The sequence below is a fragment of the Cervus elaphus genome, chromosome 19 (genome assembly GCF_910594005.1).
Source record: "Cervus elaphus chromosome 19, mCerEla1.1, whole genome shotgun sequence".
NCBI classification, from domain to species: Eukaryota; Metazoa; Chordata; class Mammalia; order Artiodactyla; family Cervidae; genus Cervus; species Cervus elaphus.
The window spans coordinates 53,157,415-53,175,840 of NC_057833.1; the positions used below are offsets into that span (position 1 = coordinate 53,157,415).

The 18,426-nt window shown below is 41.1% G+C and overlaps 1 protein-coding gene across 1 annotated transcript in view; it reads left to right on the plus strand.

The window, feature by feature from the left end:
* The window catches only part of HGD (homogentisate 1,2-dioxygenase), a 44,239-nt gene that overhangs the window by 14,686 nt on the left and 11,127 nt on the right, over positions 1-18,426 (plus strand). Inside the window, exons 5-10 of the mRNA XM_043875367.1 lie at positions 10,425-10,484; positions 12,104-12,195; positions 13,626-13,660; positions 14,480-14,559; positions 15,106-15,205; positions 17,274-17,398. Coding sequence (XP_043731302.1) covers positions 10,425-10,484; positions 12,104-12,195; positions 13,626-13,660; positions 14,480-14,559; positions 15,106-15,205; positions 17,274-17,398 — 492 coding nt within the window. The remainder of the gene's footprint in view (positions 1-10,424; positions 10,485-12,103; positions 12,196-13,625; positions 13,661-14,479; positions 14,560-15,105; positions 15,206-17,273; positions 17,399-18,426) is intronic.

Here is an 18,426-nt window from a genome sequence, read left to right on the forward strand (position 1 = left end):
ATCCCGATCCCCCCTCCCACCTCCCTCTCCACCCGATTCTCTGGGTCTTCCCAGTGCACCAGGCCCGAGCACTTGTCTCATGCATCCCACCTGGGCTGGTGACCTGTTTCACCATAGATAATATACATGCTGTTCTTTCGCAACATCCCACCCTCACCTTCTCCCACAGAGTTCAAAAGTCTGTTCTGTACTTCTGTGTCTCTTTTTCTGTTTTGCATATAGGGTTGTTGTTACCATCTTTCTAAATTCCATATATATGTGTTAGTATGCTGTAATGTTCTTTATCTTTCTGGCTTACTTCACTCTGTATAATGGGCTCCAGTTTCATCCATCTCATTAGAACTGGTTCAAATGAATTCTTTTTAACGGCTGAGTAATATTCCATGGTGTATATGTACCACAGCTTCCTTATCCATTCATCTGCTGATGGGCATCTAGGTTGCTTCCATGTCCTGGCTATTATAAACAGTGCTGCGATGAACATTGGGGTGCACGTGTCTCTTTCAGATCTGGTTTCCTCAGTGTGTATGCCCAGAAGTGGGATTGCTGGGTCATATGGCAGTTCTATTTCCAGTTTTTTAAGAAATCTCCACACTGTTCTCCATAGCGGCTGTACTAGTTTGCATTCCCACCAACAGGGCACACACACATTCTGAGAGAGAAATCTGAGGAAACTGCATTTTTAAAAATTTAATTGAAGTACAGTTGATTTATAATGTATTAGTTTCTATTGTACAGCCAAGTGATTTATTTATAAATATATACTTTTTCATATTCATTTCCATTATGTTTTATTATAGAATATTGAGTATAGTTCCCTGTACTATACAGTAGGACCTTGCTGTTTATCTATTTTATATGTAGTGGTATGTATCTGCTAATAAAGAAACTGCATTTAAAAGCCTGAGTTAATCCAGAGGCGTCCAAATAGATGCATTGAGAGTTTCTGCTTGTTTCTAGGAGATCCTCAGTACACACTTGTTTCTTCCTCTCCTTCCTCATTTCCTTGCTTTGCATTTCTCCTCAAACTTGTTACCTCCCTCCTGTTCTTAATTCCTTCAAACACTTTCTCCATAGCGCATTTCTCCAAATGCGTTTCTTCTTCAATATTTCTCCTGCTCATTTTTGACTCTGTGCTCACACAAATGGGGACAGATGTGCCCCAGAATTCAATCGTACTTCAGGTTGGACACCACCAGTTCCATCAACGTGATGGTTTATCCTCCTCCGACTCTGTAATCTACACCTGCCACCCTGCTTCCCCTGTCCTGATACACACCCTGGCTGTTCTTGAAAAATTTATCCTTTTGTCTTTTTGTTTACACCTTCTTGACAAGTTAATATCTCTTTCCAATTTTATGCTTCATTAATTAACCACACCAATCTGCATTCATCACCCCCCTACTCCCCACAACCTCTTTCAAATATGTACCCCAGACTCTCACCGAAAAAGTCTGAGAAAATTATTTTTAGGTATCCATCTGACAGTCTTCTCAGCTGAAACCTGTACAGTGGGTATGTCTTCACCCATCACAGACCCAACCCAATGCTTCATCAGTGTCACCAACTCCCTGTATTAGTCATCTCTGAGTATTTGAAGACATGACAGTTACTTAATGTTTCCTCCAAGGGAGCATTTTGGGATATGCTATCATCACCATCATCTGTGATTCCCTCCCGGGAAGATTGGAAATGATGTCCTCCAAGCCTTCATTTTCTTTTAGTGTATATTTAATTAATCACCTAAGAATTAATGCAAACTTTGACTATATTTAGATTCAGCTGTGGACATAAGTCCAAACCATTAATATGTTACATAAGAAATTTTGTGACATTGTGCACCTTCCTCTAAGTTCTGGAATTCCAGAATTTAACAAACAAATATACATCTAATTTAACTGTAAGTTTACAGATTTCAATTAGCATTCCTGAATCAGTGTTTCTCTTTACCAGTCAGAGTCCTTTAAAGTTTATCTATGTTATCACTATAGCCCTAGCCCTAATGTCTTGACTGTTGGAAAATCACTCTATTGACCCAGTTAAGCCTCAGCTGAGGAAATTACCTATTAGATCTCAACCAGTATTATTTGGACCAAGTGAGAAATACTTCAAAGCTAGTAAAATATCACATCATAAAACTCCCTCTGCCTCCAGGACACACAAATTATCATAACTATTTCAAAACAATACATCCTTACAGAGTGTTTGATGTCTAATTTGTCATTCTTCAGGTTTCACTATTCTAAAAACCCCCTCCCACCAAAAATGTCTTGGATTTCCTGCCTCTTTAAGCTTTTGCCCGTCATTCCTATTCATAGTGACTCCTTGAGAAAGTAATCTAAACCCACTTTATCACCTCTATTCACTCCTAACCTTTTGCGATACAACCTGCCCAGATCACTCTATTGAAAGTACTAATATGTGTATTTTCTTTAAACAACAATAATAGCCCCTTACTATTAAGTCATGTTCTACTCAAAACTTACATAGAATGTCAGTGCCTAATAATCATACCAATGCAGAGTTAACTACTTCCAATGTTTTGGTTTCTTTCTTTCCAGTCTTCTTCTTTGCACATGTATGTAAATAAATAGGATCTGGAGTCTCATGCAGTCAGAGACCAAAAGTAATCAAAAATAATCCTAATCTTCATTTGCTTCTCCTGAAAACACTAAAGAGCGTCCAGTATATGACCCACAGCAACACTTTTTAAAATCCTCTTTCCCCAATTTTCCCTGGACTCCAACCCTCTCATACCAATTTTCCGAGCTCTTATCTTTCCCAAGCAACTCAGGCCTGGACCACAAGTATCTGGCTTGCCTCTGCCTCTCCCTACCTTGCGCCACTAGAAAATGTCAGAGAGTAGGTCCATGTCCACTTTTCACAGCACATGCACAAGCACACATGCACAAAACATTGATTTACATGGTGAGACTGAAGTTCAAGGACTGAGGGAGTGGGAGTGAGTGAAGCAGAATTTTCTGTAGGGAGCAGGTAAGGGACAGAAAAGAGGCTATGAAAACTCTTGAATTAATGATGTTTTTAAAAAAGTATATGATGTTGTCTTTCTCTGTCTAACTTCACTTAGTAGAGATTATTATACTACTTACATGTGTAATCTAAACTGTAATACAAATGAACTTATTTACCAAACAGAAACAGGGAATTCTCTAGTGGTCCAGTGGTTAGGACTCCATGCTTTCACTGCTAAGGCTCAGGTTTGATCCCTGGTTGAGGAACTAAGATCCTGGAAAACATGCATCACGGCCAAAAACTGACTCACAGACTTAGAAAACAAGCGGGATGGGGAATAAATTAGGAATTTGAGATTAACAGATACAAATTATTATATATAAAGTACATAAATAATAAGGTCAATCTGTATAGCACAGAAGGGCTTCCCTGGTGGCTCAGTGGTAAAGAATCTGCCTGCAATGCAAGGGACACAGGTTCAATCTCTGGGTTGGGAAGATCCCCTGGAGGAGGGCATGGCAACCCACTCTAGTATTCTTGCCTGGAGAATCCCACGGACAGAGGAGCCTGGCGGGCTACAGTCCATAGGGTCACAGAGTCAGACAGGACTTAGTGACTTAGCATGCACACACAGTCATGCTCTAATACAATTTTACCTTCTGTTTTTTTTAATGGAAACATCATACTTTATGCTTTGTCCCTTGTCTTTTCAAACTCTTTGAGTATAGATAGTTTTTCATGTGGCATAATTACCCAGTACGTGTTTATGAGATAACTCCTTTATTTTCAGATAATTAGATTGTTTCTATTTTTATTATTATAAATCATCCATGGCTAAACACAACCCTTTCCTCCTCAATATCCCCAAACCTGGAATAGTGGACTTGCCTCTCTTCTTCCTGGATCTCTGTCCTTTCCTGTGTTCTATAACATCATGTAAACCTGCAAAATAGGCCATCTCCAACGTCCTGAAATACTTTCTTGTCTCTGCCTTGTCTCCATCACCCTCTTGGGAGAGAGAGAAGTACTTACTCTCCTACTGCTCCTTTCCTCTTCCTTCTTGTCTTTCTTATCTTCTTTTCTTCTCTTTCTTATCCTCCACATCGGCTCCTCCCCTCTTTATTCATTTGCAAGGGACTGACAACATCATAACTGTAAAGTCATAACTGCCTTTACAAAGTACCACAGACTGGGTGGCTTAACCAATAAATCTTTGTTTTCTCACAGCTGTAGAGGCAAGATGTCTGAGATCAAGGTGTCAGCAGCTGGGTTTCTTCTGAGGCCTCTCAACTGACTTGTAGTTGTCTACCTTCTCCCTGTGTCTTCATGTCGTCTTCCTTCTGAATGTCTCTGTGTTTGAACTTTCTCTTTTTATAAGGACACAGTAGGTTGGTCAGGGGCCACCCCAACAACCTCATTTTAACTTAATCACTTCCATAAAGACCCTATCTCCCAGTGTGGTTATATTCTAAGGTAGTAGGGGTTTGGACTCACACATAGGAATTTTGAGGAGAAGACAGTTCAACTCAGTTCGCCCTCTGCTTCCTCCATTTTCTTTCCAGTTATCAAGTGGTGATTCCTACTTTATTGGACTCTCTTTGCCTTAGAAGCAAATGGTTAATTGCTGTTGATAAGAAATATCCAGCTTTGGTGAACTAAGAAGAGGAATTCCTTGAGCAGCAGAGGGTTTTTCTAGCCCACTTCATTTCCTACCTATCCCCCAAATTCCCCACATATATACATCTCTGCAGGCAGAAATCTAACTTCACCCAACATAATTTCAGCCCAAAACTTGGTGTAACTTGTAGGCCATATTTCAGGAAGTCAGTCCCAACAGTCAGATTTGGAAGCCATTCTACCTTCACTATGGAACCTCATTTACACTCTATCATCTGCTTCATCTTCCTCTCACTATCTTCCATATCTCCCATATTTTACATTTTAAAATCTAACAAACATCATTCATTCCCATGACATTAACTGTTACCTCTCTACAACATGTTTTACAAATCTCTCCCCCAGCTCCAAACCCCATATGGGACATTGCCATGAGTATGTCCCACCTCAACAGGATCCACACTGAAGACATCATAGTCCCAGCCAGACTTTTCTTTCTCTCAGGCTTTATAGATCTGTTAATGAGACAACCACTCTTTTACACTCAACCTGCTTTTACCCCACCACCACCCACTGCCCAGCCAGTCCCTGGAGTCATCATGAAAATTTCTCACTCCCTTTACATTGAATTATGTGCCATGTTTATAAGATGATGATTCCCACCTACATAAAAGTTACCAAGGTGACTTGTTGAAGACGTAGATTCCCCAGACTCTCCCACCCCAGAGATTCTAATTCAGTAGGTCTGGGATGATACACAGGATTCTCTCCAGATGATTTCCATTCAGATTGGCTCTAGACCACACTTTAAGGAACATTGCCATAGAATTGCTCCCAAGATGTCTTTGGTATCTATACTCTCCTATCTTTTCTTAACACCATGTGATTTGGACTTCACATCCTCTTACCTGACTGTTATAAGGGCCTCCTAACTGATCCATGTGTCTTCCCACCCTATCCTACACCTTACTGCTAGACTCAGCTTACCAAATTATTACTCAGAAATCCTTAAATCATGCTATTACCTCTCTCTCACTGCCCAGCCAATCAAATGCAGACTCCCAAGACAGGTAGTTCACTATTGTACCTTTCAAACACTTCACTCTTCCATGTCCATCAGCCAACCTGGAACTTTCACCATCCTAGGAAAAGAGTCTAAATTTTCCTGCCTGGGTGCCTTATGCTCTTCCATCTACCTAGAATTTTCTCTACTTCACTCACAAGTATCCACCCATCCAAATCTCACCCATAATTTAAAACTCCCTTGTGGCTCAGCTGGTGAAGAACCTGCCCACAATGCAGGAGACCTGGGTTTGATCCCTGGGTTGGGATGATCCCCTGGAGAAGGGAAAGGCTACCCACTCCAGTATTCTGGCCTGGAGAATTCCATGGACGGTATAGTCCATGGGGTTGCAAACAGTGGGACACGACTGAGTGACTTTCACTTTCACTTTCTTCTTAAATACTACTTTCTTCACTGAACTCTTCCAATATTTTTCTCAGAGTATTTGAGAGTAGGAGCTATGTCTCCTTCATTTTCTTACAACCTGAAGTACCCAGCATATGCCTTCTTCCAGACAGTATAATCACAAGTATTTGTTGAAGAATCTCCCTGATAGCTCCAACCCCATCCTCCTATAAATAGACTAGATTGCATTTCTCTAAATGCATTCACTGACGTTTGCCAACACCGCAGTGCACATTGCCCTGTTCAACCCTTTTAGACAGCATGCTGGCTCTTTTTACAGTACGTCTCCATCAACTTACACTTAATTCCTTGGAAAAGATGTTGGAGCTATCTGAAAACCAGATTATTCTATTGTGTGTGTCTTTTATTGTTCATATGTAAGAATGTTAAATACCCCCTGTACCAGGAATTATTCCTGAAGGAACATTCCTCATTTCCAGTTACCCATTTCCTTGTTTTTCTATCATCATGTGCCCATATTGCAGGGTCTTCTCTTTCCCCAAGGGCAGAGACTATCATGTTCACCTCTGGTACCTAGCACAAAACCTGGCATGTGGAGAGGGATAATAAATCATTTGAGTAAGTGAATATATAGGGATTGGACAGGAATGCTGACCTTGAACGACCTTTGCAGGATTTGGGTCCCAGGAGTTAGACTAGGCCAAGGCAACTCAGCCCTGGAGGAGCAGTAGATAAGGGCCCAGATTAGAAGACCAAGTACAAGGCCATTAAAAGGAGCCAAAACCTGGGTTCAGGAGCCATGGAGATCATGAATGGTTTTGGAAGCAGATCAAGACAGCTGAGATTAAAGGGCTCAGGGTTTAGATTACTAAAGGAGGTTGAGAGATTGTTAGCATCAGTTTTGAGTAAAGGAAATTTAACTGTTCTAAACCATTAGTTTTGTCACTATAAAATAGAGATAATAATTAAATTATGGGAGCCCTAGAAGGTTGTTGTGAGAATTAAACGTCATCCAACAACTATTTGTTGAGTGACCACTATGTTCCTTGCTCTATGCTAGGTGCTGAGTAAAGGGTATAAAGCCTTTAGCTTTACACTCAAGGGCAAGGTCAACTATCCAGGTTTCTGTCCGTGAACAAGTGTCATCTAAATACAATGCTAGCTCATCTTTTTTCGTCTTCTCATGAAAGACTTTTAAAAGTCTAAACAATTAAAAAAAAAAAGAAGTCTAAACAAAGTACAGTGATTTAATCTTCTTTCCCCATGCTCTTACTTATTACCTCTAAGATCTCCAACGAGTCACCCGACCTGATTTCTTGCCATGTAAATTATGCTGCCATTTCCCTCAAATTCTAGGTTTTCCAAAGAACTTAATGAGCCACTGTTTTATTTTATCTCCCTCCCCTATCTCTTCTAGTCTGGGCTGAAATTCTCAGTAGTGAATTACCCTGAGCCTCGCCTAGCCATACCTGTTGTTAACAATTGTTTTTACATTGTGATCACAACTGCATCTACAGGTAACTTCCAAATTCTTGAATAGATATTACCAACTTCTAGCAATATGTTTACCTCAAATCCACCAATGTTGTTGAGAGTATCCAACTCATACAATTTAGTTGAGACCAGCACAACTTTGGAGGGACTCTCAGTGAAGCAAAGAAACCAACTGTGGGAGATGATACTCAGATCATCCAGTATACCTCCCAATCTTCTGACTTTAGAAATACTGAGTCCAATTCTCTAGTTTCATTTACATCCCTGAGCACAAATTTCGAATCCTGATCATTAAATGTTACCACGGATTCTCTTTCTCCTTTGATAAATTGAAAGAATTTTTACTTCTAACTTTAGTCTCTGTTGAAGATGCTTTCCAAGTTATTTTTGACCACCTCACTTATACTAAGCAAAAATTTATTTTCCAGTAGAATTTGCAGAACACAGTTGCAAAATATGTAAAGTATTGATAGAAGTGAAAAGAGAAATAGATTAAATCCACCATTATAGTGGGAAACACCAACACCTCTCAAGAGTTGATAGAACAACTGAACAGAAAATCAGAAAGGATATAGAAAAACTGTGGGTTTTCACACGTATAAAGAATTGACTTATATTTTAGAAACAATCTTAGGACTTTTAAAAACTATTTTCAATTTACTAGCTATTGCCTGAATGGTATTGGACTTCCAAAAGTCTCACAAATTTGCTTTAGTCTTGTTCTTTGAGATATTAGCAATGTTCTCAGTGTCTTATATTTGCTCATTCATTCTATCATTCAGTACAAATATATTAATATCTGCAATAGTCAAGATATTGTATTGGATGCTCCAATGGATTTCATTGTTTTTGAAATGTTAATAATTGCATTCCATGGCGGGGGGCTCTTCAGCAATAATATACAGTATGAATAAAATAAACTGTTAAAAATTTATAGACTTATATTAGTTAATAAGAATGAAATGACTTTCCAGAAGTCACAGAATAAACACGAACAGAGGGAGCAACAGAACCCATGTCTCCTGGGTCAGCCCAGTGCACAGTGCCCTTGGGCTGGCCTTGGATCAGAGAGTTTCTGCTCCACAGCATGCAGTTAGTCTGAACATCCGTGTTTAGTAGATGTTTCCACTCTCTACTCCAGGGCCTCTTCCTGTTTATCCTCTCCTCAAATTTGCCTCCCCACATTCAACATGATATTGCACCAAAACTCTTGCCTGAAGAAGACCCAAAACTCGCTTCTTCTTCTGGATTTTGGGTTTATCAGAACCACTGTGGGGTCTTTATTATTGTTTGTGGTATGCCAAGTATAGTAAATCCTTTCCACTGGGAAATCTAGAATGATGACTTTTCTGAGGGTCAGGATTCTAGGTTGTATGATCTTCCAGGCAATCTTCCTGGGTTACAAACTCCACGCTGCTACTAAAGAGAGAGCAGCACAGAACGGTTTGTGGTAGACCAAAACCTCCCTCAACAAGCCCGCGGCACTTAGCTTTGGCCCTGGCTGAAGTCGGGGGAATATCCTCCTATGTCCATGGTGCTCGACCAGGGAAAGTTTGTCCCCTAGTGACATTTGACGACGTCTGGAGACATTTGGGGCTGTGACAACTGAGGGAGTGCTATCAGCATCCAGTGAGCAGAGGTCAGGGATGCTGGTAGACACCCTACAGTGCACAGGACAGCCCCCACAACAAAGAATTATCTGACACAAAATGCCAATAGAGCCTGAGAGGAGAAACCCTTTCCTAGATTCTTGCTCTCAGGTCCCACAGCTCCTCCATGAAATATCATCTTTAGTGGAATTAAGCCTTTTCCTTCTTTCTGAAGCATGATTTCAATGTTTTTCAAATCAACGTCTTACATTCTTTTAAGGTAGTCCTAGGAAGTGACAATCCTGCTTTGCCTTTAAGAAGTAAAGGCTGCTCTCTGACTGTGTGCATCAGAGAGGCAGGATCATCCCAGAGCCGCCTTTTCCACTCACTGTTTCCTCCCCTACCCGGCTGTCTCTCTGGACTACAGAATGAGCTGAACCCCAAGACCTGCTGGAGGGCCAGCCTGGCTTGCCTTGACCAGGCACTGCAGCCAATGGAGCTGGCCCTTGGGGTGCAGGTCCCTCCCTAAGATGTCCTGAGGCTCCTGGGGCTATCAGCTGCCAACCTGCCTGGGTCAGGCCTGCTGCCAAGTTGATTAATAAGTGCTGGGCTGATACTTCTAGTAGAGCTCAGACCTGCTGATTTTATTTCCCACTTGCTTAGATCATTTCATTATTAAATTAAAGATTGTTGTGATTTAAACTGAACTGTCAGGCAGCCTGGGGACAAGCACAGGGTTGGTGAAGAAACTGAACCTGGTACTGCGCTTACTAAAGGCAATCTCAATTTTTTCTTTCTCTCAAAGAAATAATTCAAAACTCCAAGGGCTGGAAGTAAGAACTAGAACCTTCCCCTGCAGTGTCAGGAGCCCACATACTGAGGCTGCCACACCAGGAAAGGGAGCTGATTATAAATAGCACAAAGAGCAGCATCAGTCAAAACTCACTGATGTGCCTGAGCAAAATGTTAAAAGAAATAGCTTCTGAAATAGGAAACAGTGATTTTTCTATATTTTTGTAATTTAAAATGCTAAGGAGTGAAGACAGTATGTATACATATAGGTTAAATGTTCTCTCTCTCTCTCACACACACACACACACTCTCACACACACACACACACCCTGCATACCCACACAAAACCCAACTGAGCCCCTTTAAGGAAATGATGGATACTTATTAAATTGAAAATAGCAAAATCACAAGTCGTCAGAGCCTCACAGAGGGAGCAGCTGTCCTTTTTATGCGATTTATTTAGAAAGTCAATGGTTTCCCCTTTTGAAATAACTTTCCTGTATGTGTCTGTGTGTTTTTTTTTTTTCCAGCTGCGATGGAAACCATTTGAGATTCCAAAAGCCTCTCAGAAGAAAGTGGACTTCGTGAATGTAAGTCCAAACTATCCACACCTGCCCACCACTCTCTTCTCTCCCATGGTGGGTGAAACAGCCATTTTCAGGCTGGATGCCAAGCAGAAGCAGCCTTGGAGTCCAGGCAGCAGACAGCACCACCTGCCTCTGCCTTCCAGGCTGGCCAAGGGATGTCTTACTTACCAGCACCATATGGCCCCTGACACCAAAGGGCACTCGTGAATTATTTACATCTCCAAACAGCCAGTGGAAATTCAGCATTTACCGACTTCAGGTTTCTTTGTTCTTGGCTAGAACAGGGGTTCTAAGCTTTTTTGTTCCAGGGACTTCTTTGATAGTCTGGAAGCCTGTGTTTTTAAATGCATAAAATAAATTACATAAAATTACAAAGTAGCCAATTATATTGAAATACAATGATAAAAATATTCAAATAACAAATTTGTCTTGCTTTAGAGTAATATATATGCTGCCTTTTTAATGCACTAAATCATAAGATCTATGAAAAGATCTAATAACTATGGTTATTAAATATATGAGCACAAATGATATTTTGAGATATCTGAAACAACTATACTGTTACAGGCACTTCTAAAACCACTAGGGTTTGTTGCTTACATTCATTCACATTAATTCAAGGAAATGATAAATTTCAGTCAGAGGTTAGAGAAATACATATATCATTTTTTTTCTCATCCAAGGTCATGAACTCTCCAAAATGGATCCCTAGATTAGAATAGCATCAACTCAGGGTGGCAACTTCGGTTAGTACAATGAAGATTAGAAGTTCTGCTTGTTAGTTACAGGTGCTGCGAGTATTGGAACATCTGTGCTCAGAGAAAGCATATGTAGGGGAAAGGCCAGGAGCTATAAGGAGGTGGGGCTCAAAGAAGCCAGGGGAGGGTTCTACAGACTAACCTCAGTCCTTGGCTTACTTAGGGAAGAGTCCAGGTACCCAGCCTTAGGCCAAACTGTTTGTATCCTATTAAGTTCTTTATCCATATTAAATGCTCCAAGCCCTGTGCAAGACTCATCTAAACAGGCCCCAAGCTTGCAAAATGAGTTAAAATACCAAAAGAAATCCCTCACCCTGGATGAATTACGAATAACTAGAGAGCAGAGCTCCCTCCTTTCAGAAAGGCCCATGTGTTAAGGTCTTTGGGACTGTGGGTTATTAGCAGAGAGGATTACAGTTGGTCAGAATACTTTCCTCTACCCTGTTCTGGAAAGATTAGGGTTGACCCTATTTGTAAGCACACAGTTGCCCACGTAGTGACGTGTTATCTGAGGTTCATTCATTGGGCCCTAATGCGGCAACCTTCCTCCCCAAGCTTCCTAGAGGCCTGATTTTACCTCCAAAGGAAACTCTATTTCAGGGTGATCTTAAGCACTACACTGATAAAACATCAAGTAATGAATTGATGTTCTCTAAGGTCAATTCTGATGGAGCCATTAAGACAATCCAGATCTAGGGCCATGCCTAGCAATGAGGGTGGGCTGCCATCTACAAAACATAAAAGGCTCCCCATAGGCAGCCTGGTCCCAAAGGGAAGACCCTAGTAGAACTTGCCTCTGATTCTCAGGGACCTGGGGGAGGGCTGGCTGCATTCACCCTTCCCTCTTGTGCGGGTCTTTCCCAGGGCCTGCACACCTTGTGTGGAGCTGGAGACATCAGGTCTAACAATGGGCTTGCTGTCCACATTTTCCTCTGTAACACCTCCATGGGGAATAGGTAAGTGCTCAGACCTACAGCAGGTCAGCCCCCTTCCCTAAGAGCTGCTGCCCAGAGGGTGAAGGCTGGGTGGTTGTTTCTGTTACTGCTTTTTTTTGTTTTAACCCCAGAGCAATCTTAAAATACATTTAAAAATAATGACAATAAATGAGCATTTCTATCTTGACTGACTCCTGTGACATAAATAAGAATGTCCTATGCGTGGGTGCTAAGTTGCTTCAGTCATGTCTGACTCTTTGCAGCTCCATGGACTGTAGCCCGCCAGGCTCCTCTGTCCATGGGATTCTTTCCATGCAAGAATACTGGAGTGGATTGCCATTTCCTCCTCCAGGGGATCTTTCCAACCCAGGGATCAAAACTGTGTCTCTTATGTCTCTTTCACTGGCAGGGGGTGGCGGTGAGGGGTGGTGGGTTCTGTACCACTAGCACCACCTGGGAAGCAAGAATGTCACATAACAATGCAAGCAGAAAAGGAATAATGGGGCACTGAAAGCTGGAGTAGTCCAAGAAGCATTTAGACTTTAACCAGGTTTGAGTCAGAATATCCTTAACTTCTAAGGTTCCCCAGGGTTGTTCTTGAATCCAAAGTCATACTACCTAAGCAGCCATTAGGACTACCTGTTGGTGGCAGGTCAAACTGACAGACTAATAACTGTGTAAACTTAAAGATCCTGAATAGGAGAACTTACATATTATATATTTTTTTCAATCAGAAAAACTTTTATATAAAAGGTATTTTCCCTTTTCTTTGGGAAGCAGAGTATCATAACAGTTTTGCCCACTATCTCTGAAACCAGACCATTGTGTTCAAAGCCCAGTCCATTCTTCCTGGCTGAGCAAACTTGGACAAGCCATTTAACTTCTCTGAGCCATGAATCAGGGCCAAGATCATGGCCCTATGACAAGACACTAGGGATGTCCTTCAGAGTTCAGTGTGATATGAGGCACCTCCTCTCTCTCTCTACCTGAGCTATTAAATACATTAGCCTTCATTCAGTTCCTTTTACCTTCCATCCATCCTCCTGCCTCAGAGCAGCCTTCTGCCTGAAATGTTCTCCTATGTCACTCCCATCCCCAAGTCCTTGCCTAGATGATTTCTTCAGATCTCAAGTCAAACATCCCCTCTTCAGGGAAACCTTGGCTGCTGCCTCAGACTAGATCAGGTCCATTATTCTTTCAGTCCCCTGAACTGGACTTTTATGGCACCATTACAGTTTATGAGATGGTTCTGTAATTGTTGGATTGCAGTCTGACTTCCTACTAGACTCTAAGGCTCCATGAAGGCAGAGATGAGGTCATTTTGCTCATCATTTTATGCCTAGCGCTAAGCCTGGCTTAGCCTATCTACTGAGCAATAATTTGTGCAGTGAATTAATTTGTCTGGACATTGTTAAAATAGAAAATCATAGGAATTATTCTATATGTTTCAGATGTTTTTACAATTCAGATGGAGACCTCTTGATTGGTGAGTTTTAAAGATTTCAGACCCTTTCATTGATAATTGATCCCTAGTTATAAGCTGCTTTTTAATTGTATACATATTACTTTCCTTTCAATCCGTCTTATTTAATGTAGTCTACCGACTGAGGTGTAAAGGTAATTGGTGGTCTGGAAAAGATTCCTTGTACCTTCAAGCCCCTACCCTATTTCCTGGTATCCCTATCTTTGCTCATTTCTTCTGGGCCTTTCTGATCTGCAAGCTCTGGGCAACTTAAAAGAAATACAGGGTAAAATCAACATGTGATTAACTTATTGAGATAACTCTATTTGCCTTCAAACTTACCCAAGTAAAGATCATCTGTCATTGAAATCTGCAATATAAATACAAATTTTCATGAAACTGTGAAGATGGAAAGTCTAGCAGGGATTTCTCTGGTCTCCTGATTCCTTTTTTATGATCTTAGTACTGATATTTTGGAATGAACATTTTGATGTAAACCTTAGACATGCAAATACCAGCTTCCTGCTGGAACTATCAGAGATGGGTCTTTTTCCATCCTATTTCTGCTGCCCTTTCTGGTCAAGCCACAGAATTGTGCAAATACAAGCTCCTTATCTGGCAACCAAAAATAAGAAAAAAGCAGAGTCAATTTTTTCATTCATGCTTTTCTTTCTAGAAATAGCCAACTTAAGTTGTCAATTCTGACATTTTCCCCCATAAAACTCAATGAAGCACTTTTCATTTGGATTGAAAAAGCAAATGCCACCCTTAAGCCTTTCACTCTTCATGAAGTGGTTCTTACATGAAAAGAGTTACTCATTGCTGTCTTGTCTTTTATGTTAGTTCCCCAGAAAGGGAAACTTCTCATTTACACCGAGTTTGGCAAGATGCTTGTTCAGCCCAACGAGATCTGCGTCATTCAGGTTGGTAATGTGTCCCCCTCTCCTCCCAGCTTCTCCCTAATTTGGGAGCAATCAGATGTTGCAGCTGCTGCTATTTCTAACTCTGAAATTTCTCTATCATGTCTGGGCAATGGGGAGGGAGTTTGAGTTATACAGAAGGCTCCCTGTGTAGAAGGATTAGCAGGCTTCTGTGCCTACTTTGTTTTAAAATAGCACACAATCACAAAGCAAAGAACATTGTCAATTCACTTTCCTGAATATTTATGCACACTCTGGATGATACTCTGGAGGGGACAGAAGGCAGTGAAGATGGATTTCTTTAAATTTTGGTGAAATCAGGGCACTGTTATCTCTGAACCCAGTGAAAGTGTAGGCTAGAATTGGTTTGGGTCACATATGTGATTAGAAGTTAAATTTTTTAAACTCATCTTTCAGCTGGTCACCTCTCCAACAGCTCAGCAGACTATAGAATTACTTGTGCCTGTGAGGTTGGCTGTAGCTCTCGGGCAGCTTCTTTATAACTATAGGTACTGGTGAGAGCACACCAATGTCTACTTCCTGTTCCAGAGAGGAATGCGGTTCAGCATCGATGTCTTCGAGGAGACCAGAGGCTACATCCTGGAGGTTTATGGAGTCCACTTTGAGTTGCCTGACCTGGGACCAATTGGTAAATCTTCAATGCAGGCTTTTAAGCCTGACTTGAGCTATAGGACACAAATAATTGCATGAAAGTTAAACATCCATCTCTCCTCCTTATCTCACTCAAACTGCAACTTTCCTCTCTAGACAACTTCTTCTCCAGACCAAGTGTAGTTGGCAATTTCAGAACATATTAGAGCCCCCTGAGCAATCACAGACTTCTTATTTCAGGCCTCTAAGTTCAGAGGCTCCAGGTGGTATAGTTGACCCATTTGATGAGATGATAGCTTCATTAATTAGCTGGTCAGTGCATCAGTTCATCAGCTTGTCCCAGTTCCCATGTTGTGCTGAGGGTAATGACCAGAACCACATCAAAGATGGCACAAGCCTCTTCCCATCACATACACGCATAACAGAGAACAATCCAGCCAAATCCACAATAAATCTTTCTCTAGAATAGTGTACAGACCATTGGAGAGCAAGACAATCTGTACTAGAGTTCAGGTTATACAGTGTACACCCTAGAGGATATGAAGTCTGGGTTACTGTGAGCCAAAGTTTCCAGGAACAGCTTCATAGCAATCATAAAATATGACTAATCCTTGATGAAAAGTTGAGGAGAAATAAAGAGGAAAGGGACCAGTTTAAGAAAAAGTGTACAAGTGGGAATGGATTTTGTGGATAGACGAGAGATCATTTTCTTGTCAGTGGCTTGTGAGTAGACAATAAAATGGGAAAAACCATAATAATGGCAGGGGCTATGTGGCTATGGAAAGGGGAAATGAACTGAAAGAAAGACAGTCTATGGATGTCACATTCCTACTGAGCACCTTCTACAAAATCTACATACTTAAGAGTCAAAAAGCGTGCCTCACTCAGTGCTGTGAAGGAGCTAGAAACCACAGCCTCCATGAGGCAAATGAAAACTTTCCAAAGTGAACCAAGGTCCCCTACCCCCGATTCTTCTGGCAAGCTGGAGACAAAGAGAGCAGGGTCTGAGAAGTGAAGGTGGTAGGAGGGGATGTTCTCAAACCATCTCTCGAGTGACAGGAGTGGTTGGGGAAATTGGCCCTTGGTTTCATCTTTGGCTTGTTTGCTGAAGGTGGTGGCCACACCTCCCAGCTCTTCCCTTTCCTTGTCAACAGATTTTTTAGAGCAAAACAGGGACAGCCCAGCATGTGCCTTCTGGTCACTCCCCTGGGGGATCCAGATAGTCAGAGGAAGGTGGGAGGCAGCCGAGAGGCAGCTGGAGTCGTGGTGGGCCGTCTGTCATCCTGCTCTCCACCCGCTCTTCCCACTTTGGTCTGGTTTCCTGCTGCTCCATGGCCAGCAGAGCCTCCGGGTGCCATGCCACATGTACCCTCTGGAAAATATATATAATTTACTAATCAGCTGGGGGCCTATTTTTTTTTTTAACCCCAGGAACTAGAAATGATAAAACACTCCCTAGGTCTCTTCTCTCAGAGTTAAATTATGTTTTTGCACTTAGATTTTTCATTTCTGGTCTTCTGATTTATTTTCTTTCTCTGGAGGGAACACTCACAATGCAAAGGTGGGCAGGCAGGTCTCCCTCAGTGGCAGACAGATTTGTCAGGCTGCAGAGCAGTGTTGCAGACGTGGATTGATTTTGAGTCCTGTCTAAGGAGCAGAGGCACACCTGAGGCTACAGTGTGTAATCTTCTCCTTCTCAAGGACTGTCGATGAGTTCTAGAGTTGTCAGAGTTTTCTTGGGAAAAAAGGTCTGGTATTCTATCGTATTTTCCCTTTTCCTCTTTTGTACTCTCTTCCTCTCTTCCCCTCCCATCCCCTATAATGATGAGGTAATGCATGGAAAATGTTTATAAACCATATTCACTCTACAACTTTAGGAGGTAATGCTGGTGATGATATTTTCAGGATTTCTTTTTTCTGACCAAATTTCTTGGGTCCTCCTTAAAAGGTACCAGACTGGGATTCCAATGAGTCTTTCAACAAGGATAGCAAATTGTGGAGTGGCTTTTGACATAGAAGAAAGCCCTTTCTCTTTGTGCAACAGTGGCATCTTTCCTGTGTGATTTCAAAAGTGTCTAAAAGACTTCTGGATCATTATATTCTAGGAGCCAATGGCTTGGCCAATCCTCGTGATTTCTTGATACCTGTTGCCTGGTATGAAGATCGCCAAGTGCCAGGTGGTTACACTGTGATTAATAAATACCAGGGCAAGCTATTTGCTGCCAGACAGGTAAAGTAAGTGGCTTGACAGGCAGGGGAAGGAATGAATAATTATTAAGCACCTTCTGATTGCCAGGGCTTGTGTTAAGTATTTACATACATTATTTCATCTTTACTACATCACTAAGATACTATAATAAGGTACTATTTGCCCTGTTTGTAGTCCTGAAAACAGTCCAGGTAGTGATAACTTACCAAATGTCACAGTAAATGACAGAATCAGCATTCAAACCCATATCTTTCTGACTCCAAAGGTCATGCTGTTTCTATTCATCAAGCAATAAAAAACCCCACAATATCTAGGTCTCTATAAAAGGTGGGGGGAACATAATAAACAGGCATGGTAGTATGGCCTGAAAAAGAAAATTAATTAATAGCAGTTCATCTAAGACTTATATTTATCAATAGTCACCATATTTCAAATATAAGCAATGACTGATAGAAAACAAGCAAAACTCAGTTAATTACTTTGACTTGGTTGATAGCACCAGACTGGTAAACTCAGGAGATCAGCAAAGGCATTGTCTACAGCCATACCACCTGGAACATGACCAATCTCAATGGATAAACAAAGGCATAGATAATAATAATTTTAAAATAATAATATAATATGTAATATACATTGTTACTTAATTTACTGGATATATAATGTAGTAGAATACAGTAACCATATAATAAAAATAATCCAAAGATCTATTCTATTTACCATTATTCATTTGATTTATTTTTGCCCATTTAACTTATCGCTTATATGTTGCTAAGGCATGTTATTTTCTTTGGACAGCAACTAGAAGATATGCTAACTAGCAGAGGCCAATGAGTTTGGCATTTAAAATTAACTTCTGAGGGTTAATTGCCATCTTCATTGATACATAGTCACCCTCATATTCTCTAGATTGGATTTCTTAAAATGTAGTTCAGAGACCATTTGCATCAGAAATTCTCAGGGTGGCTTGTTTAAAATGAACATGCTTAGATACTACTCCAGCCTGGCATAAATGATAACCTCTGGAAATTCAGTGTGGAAATCACATTCAT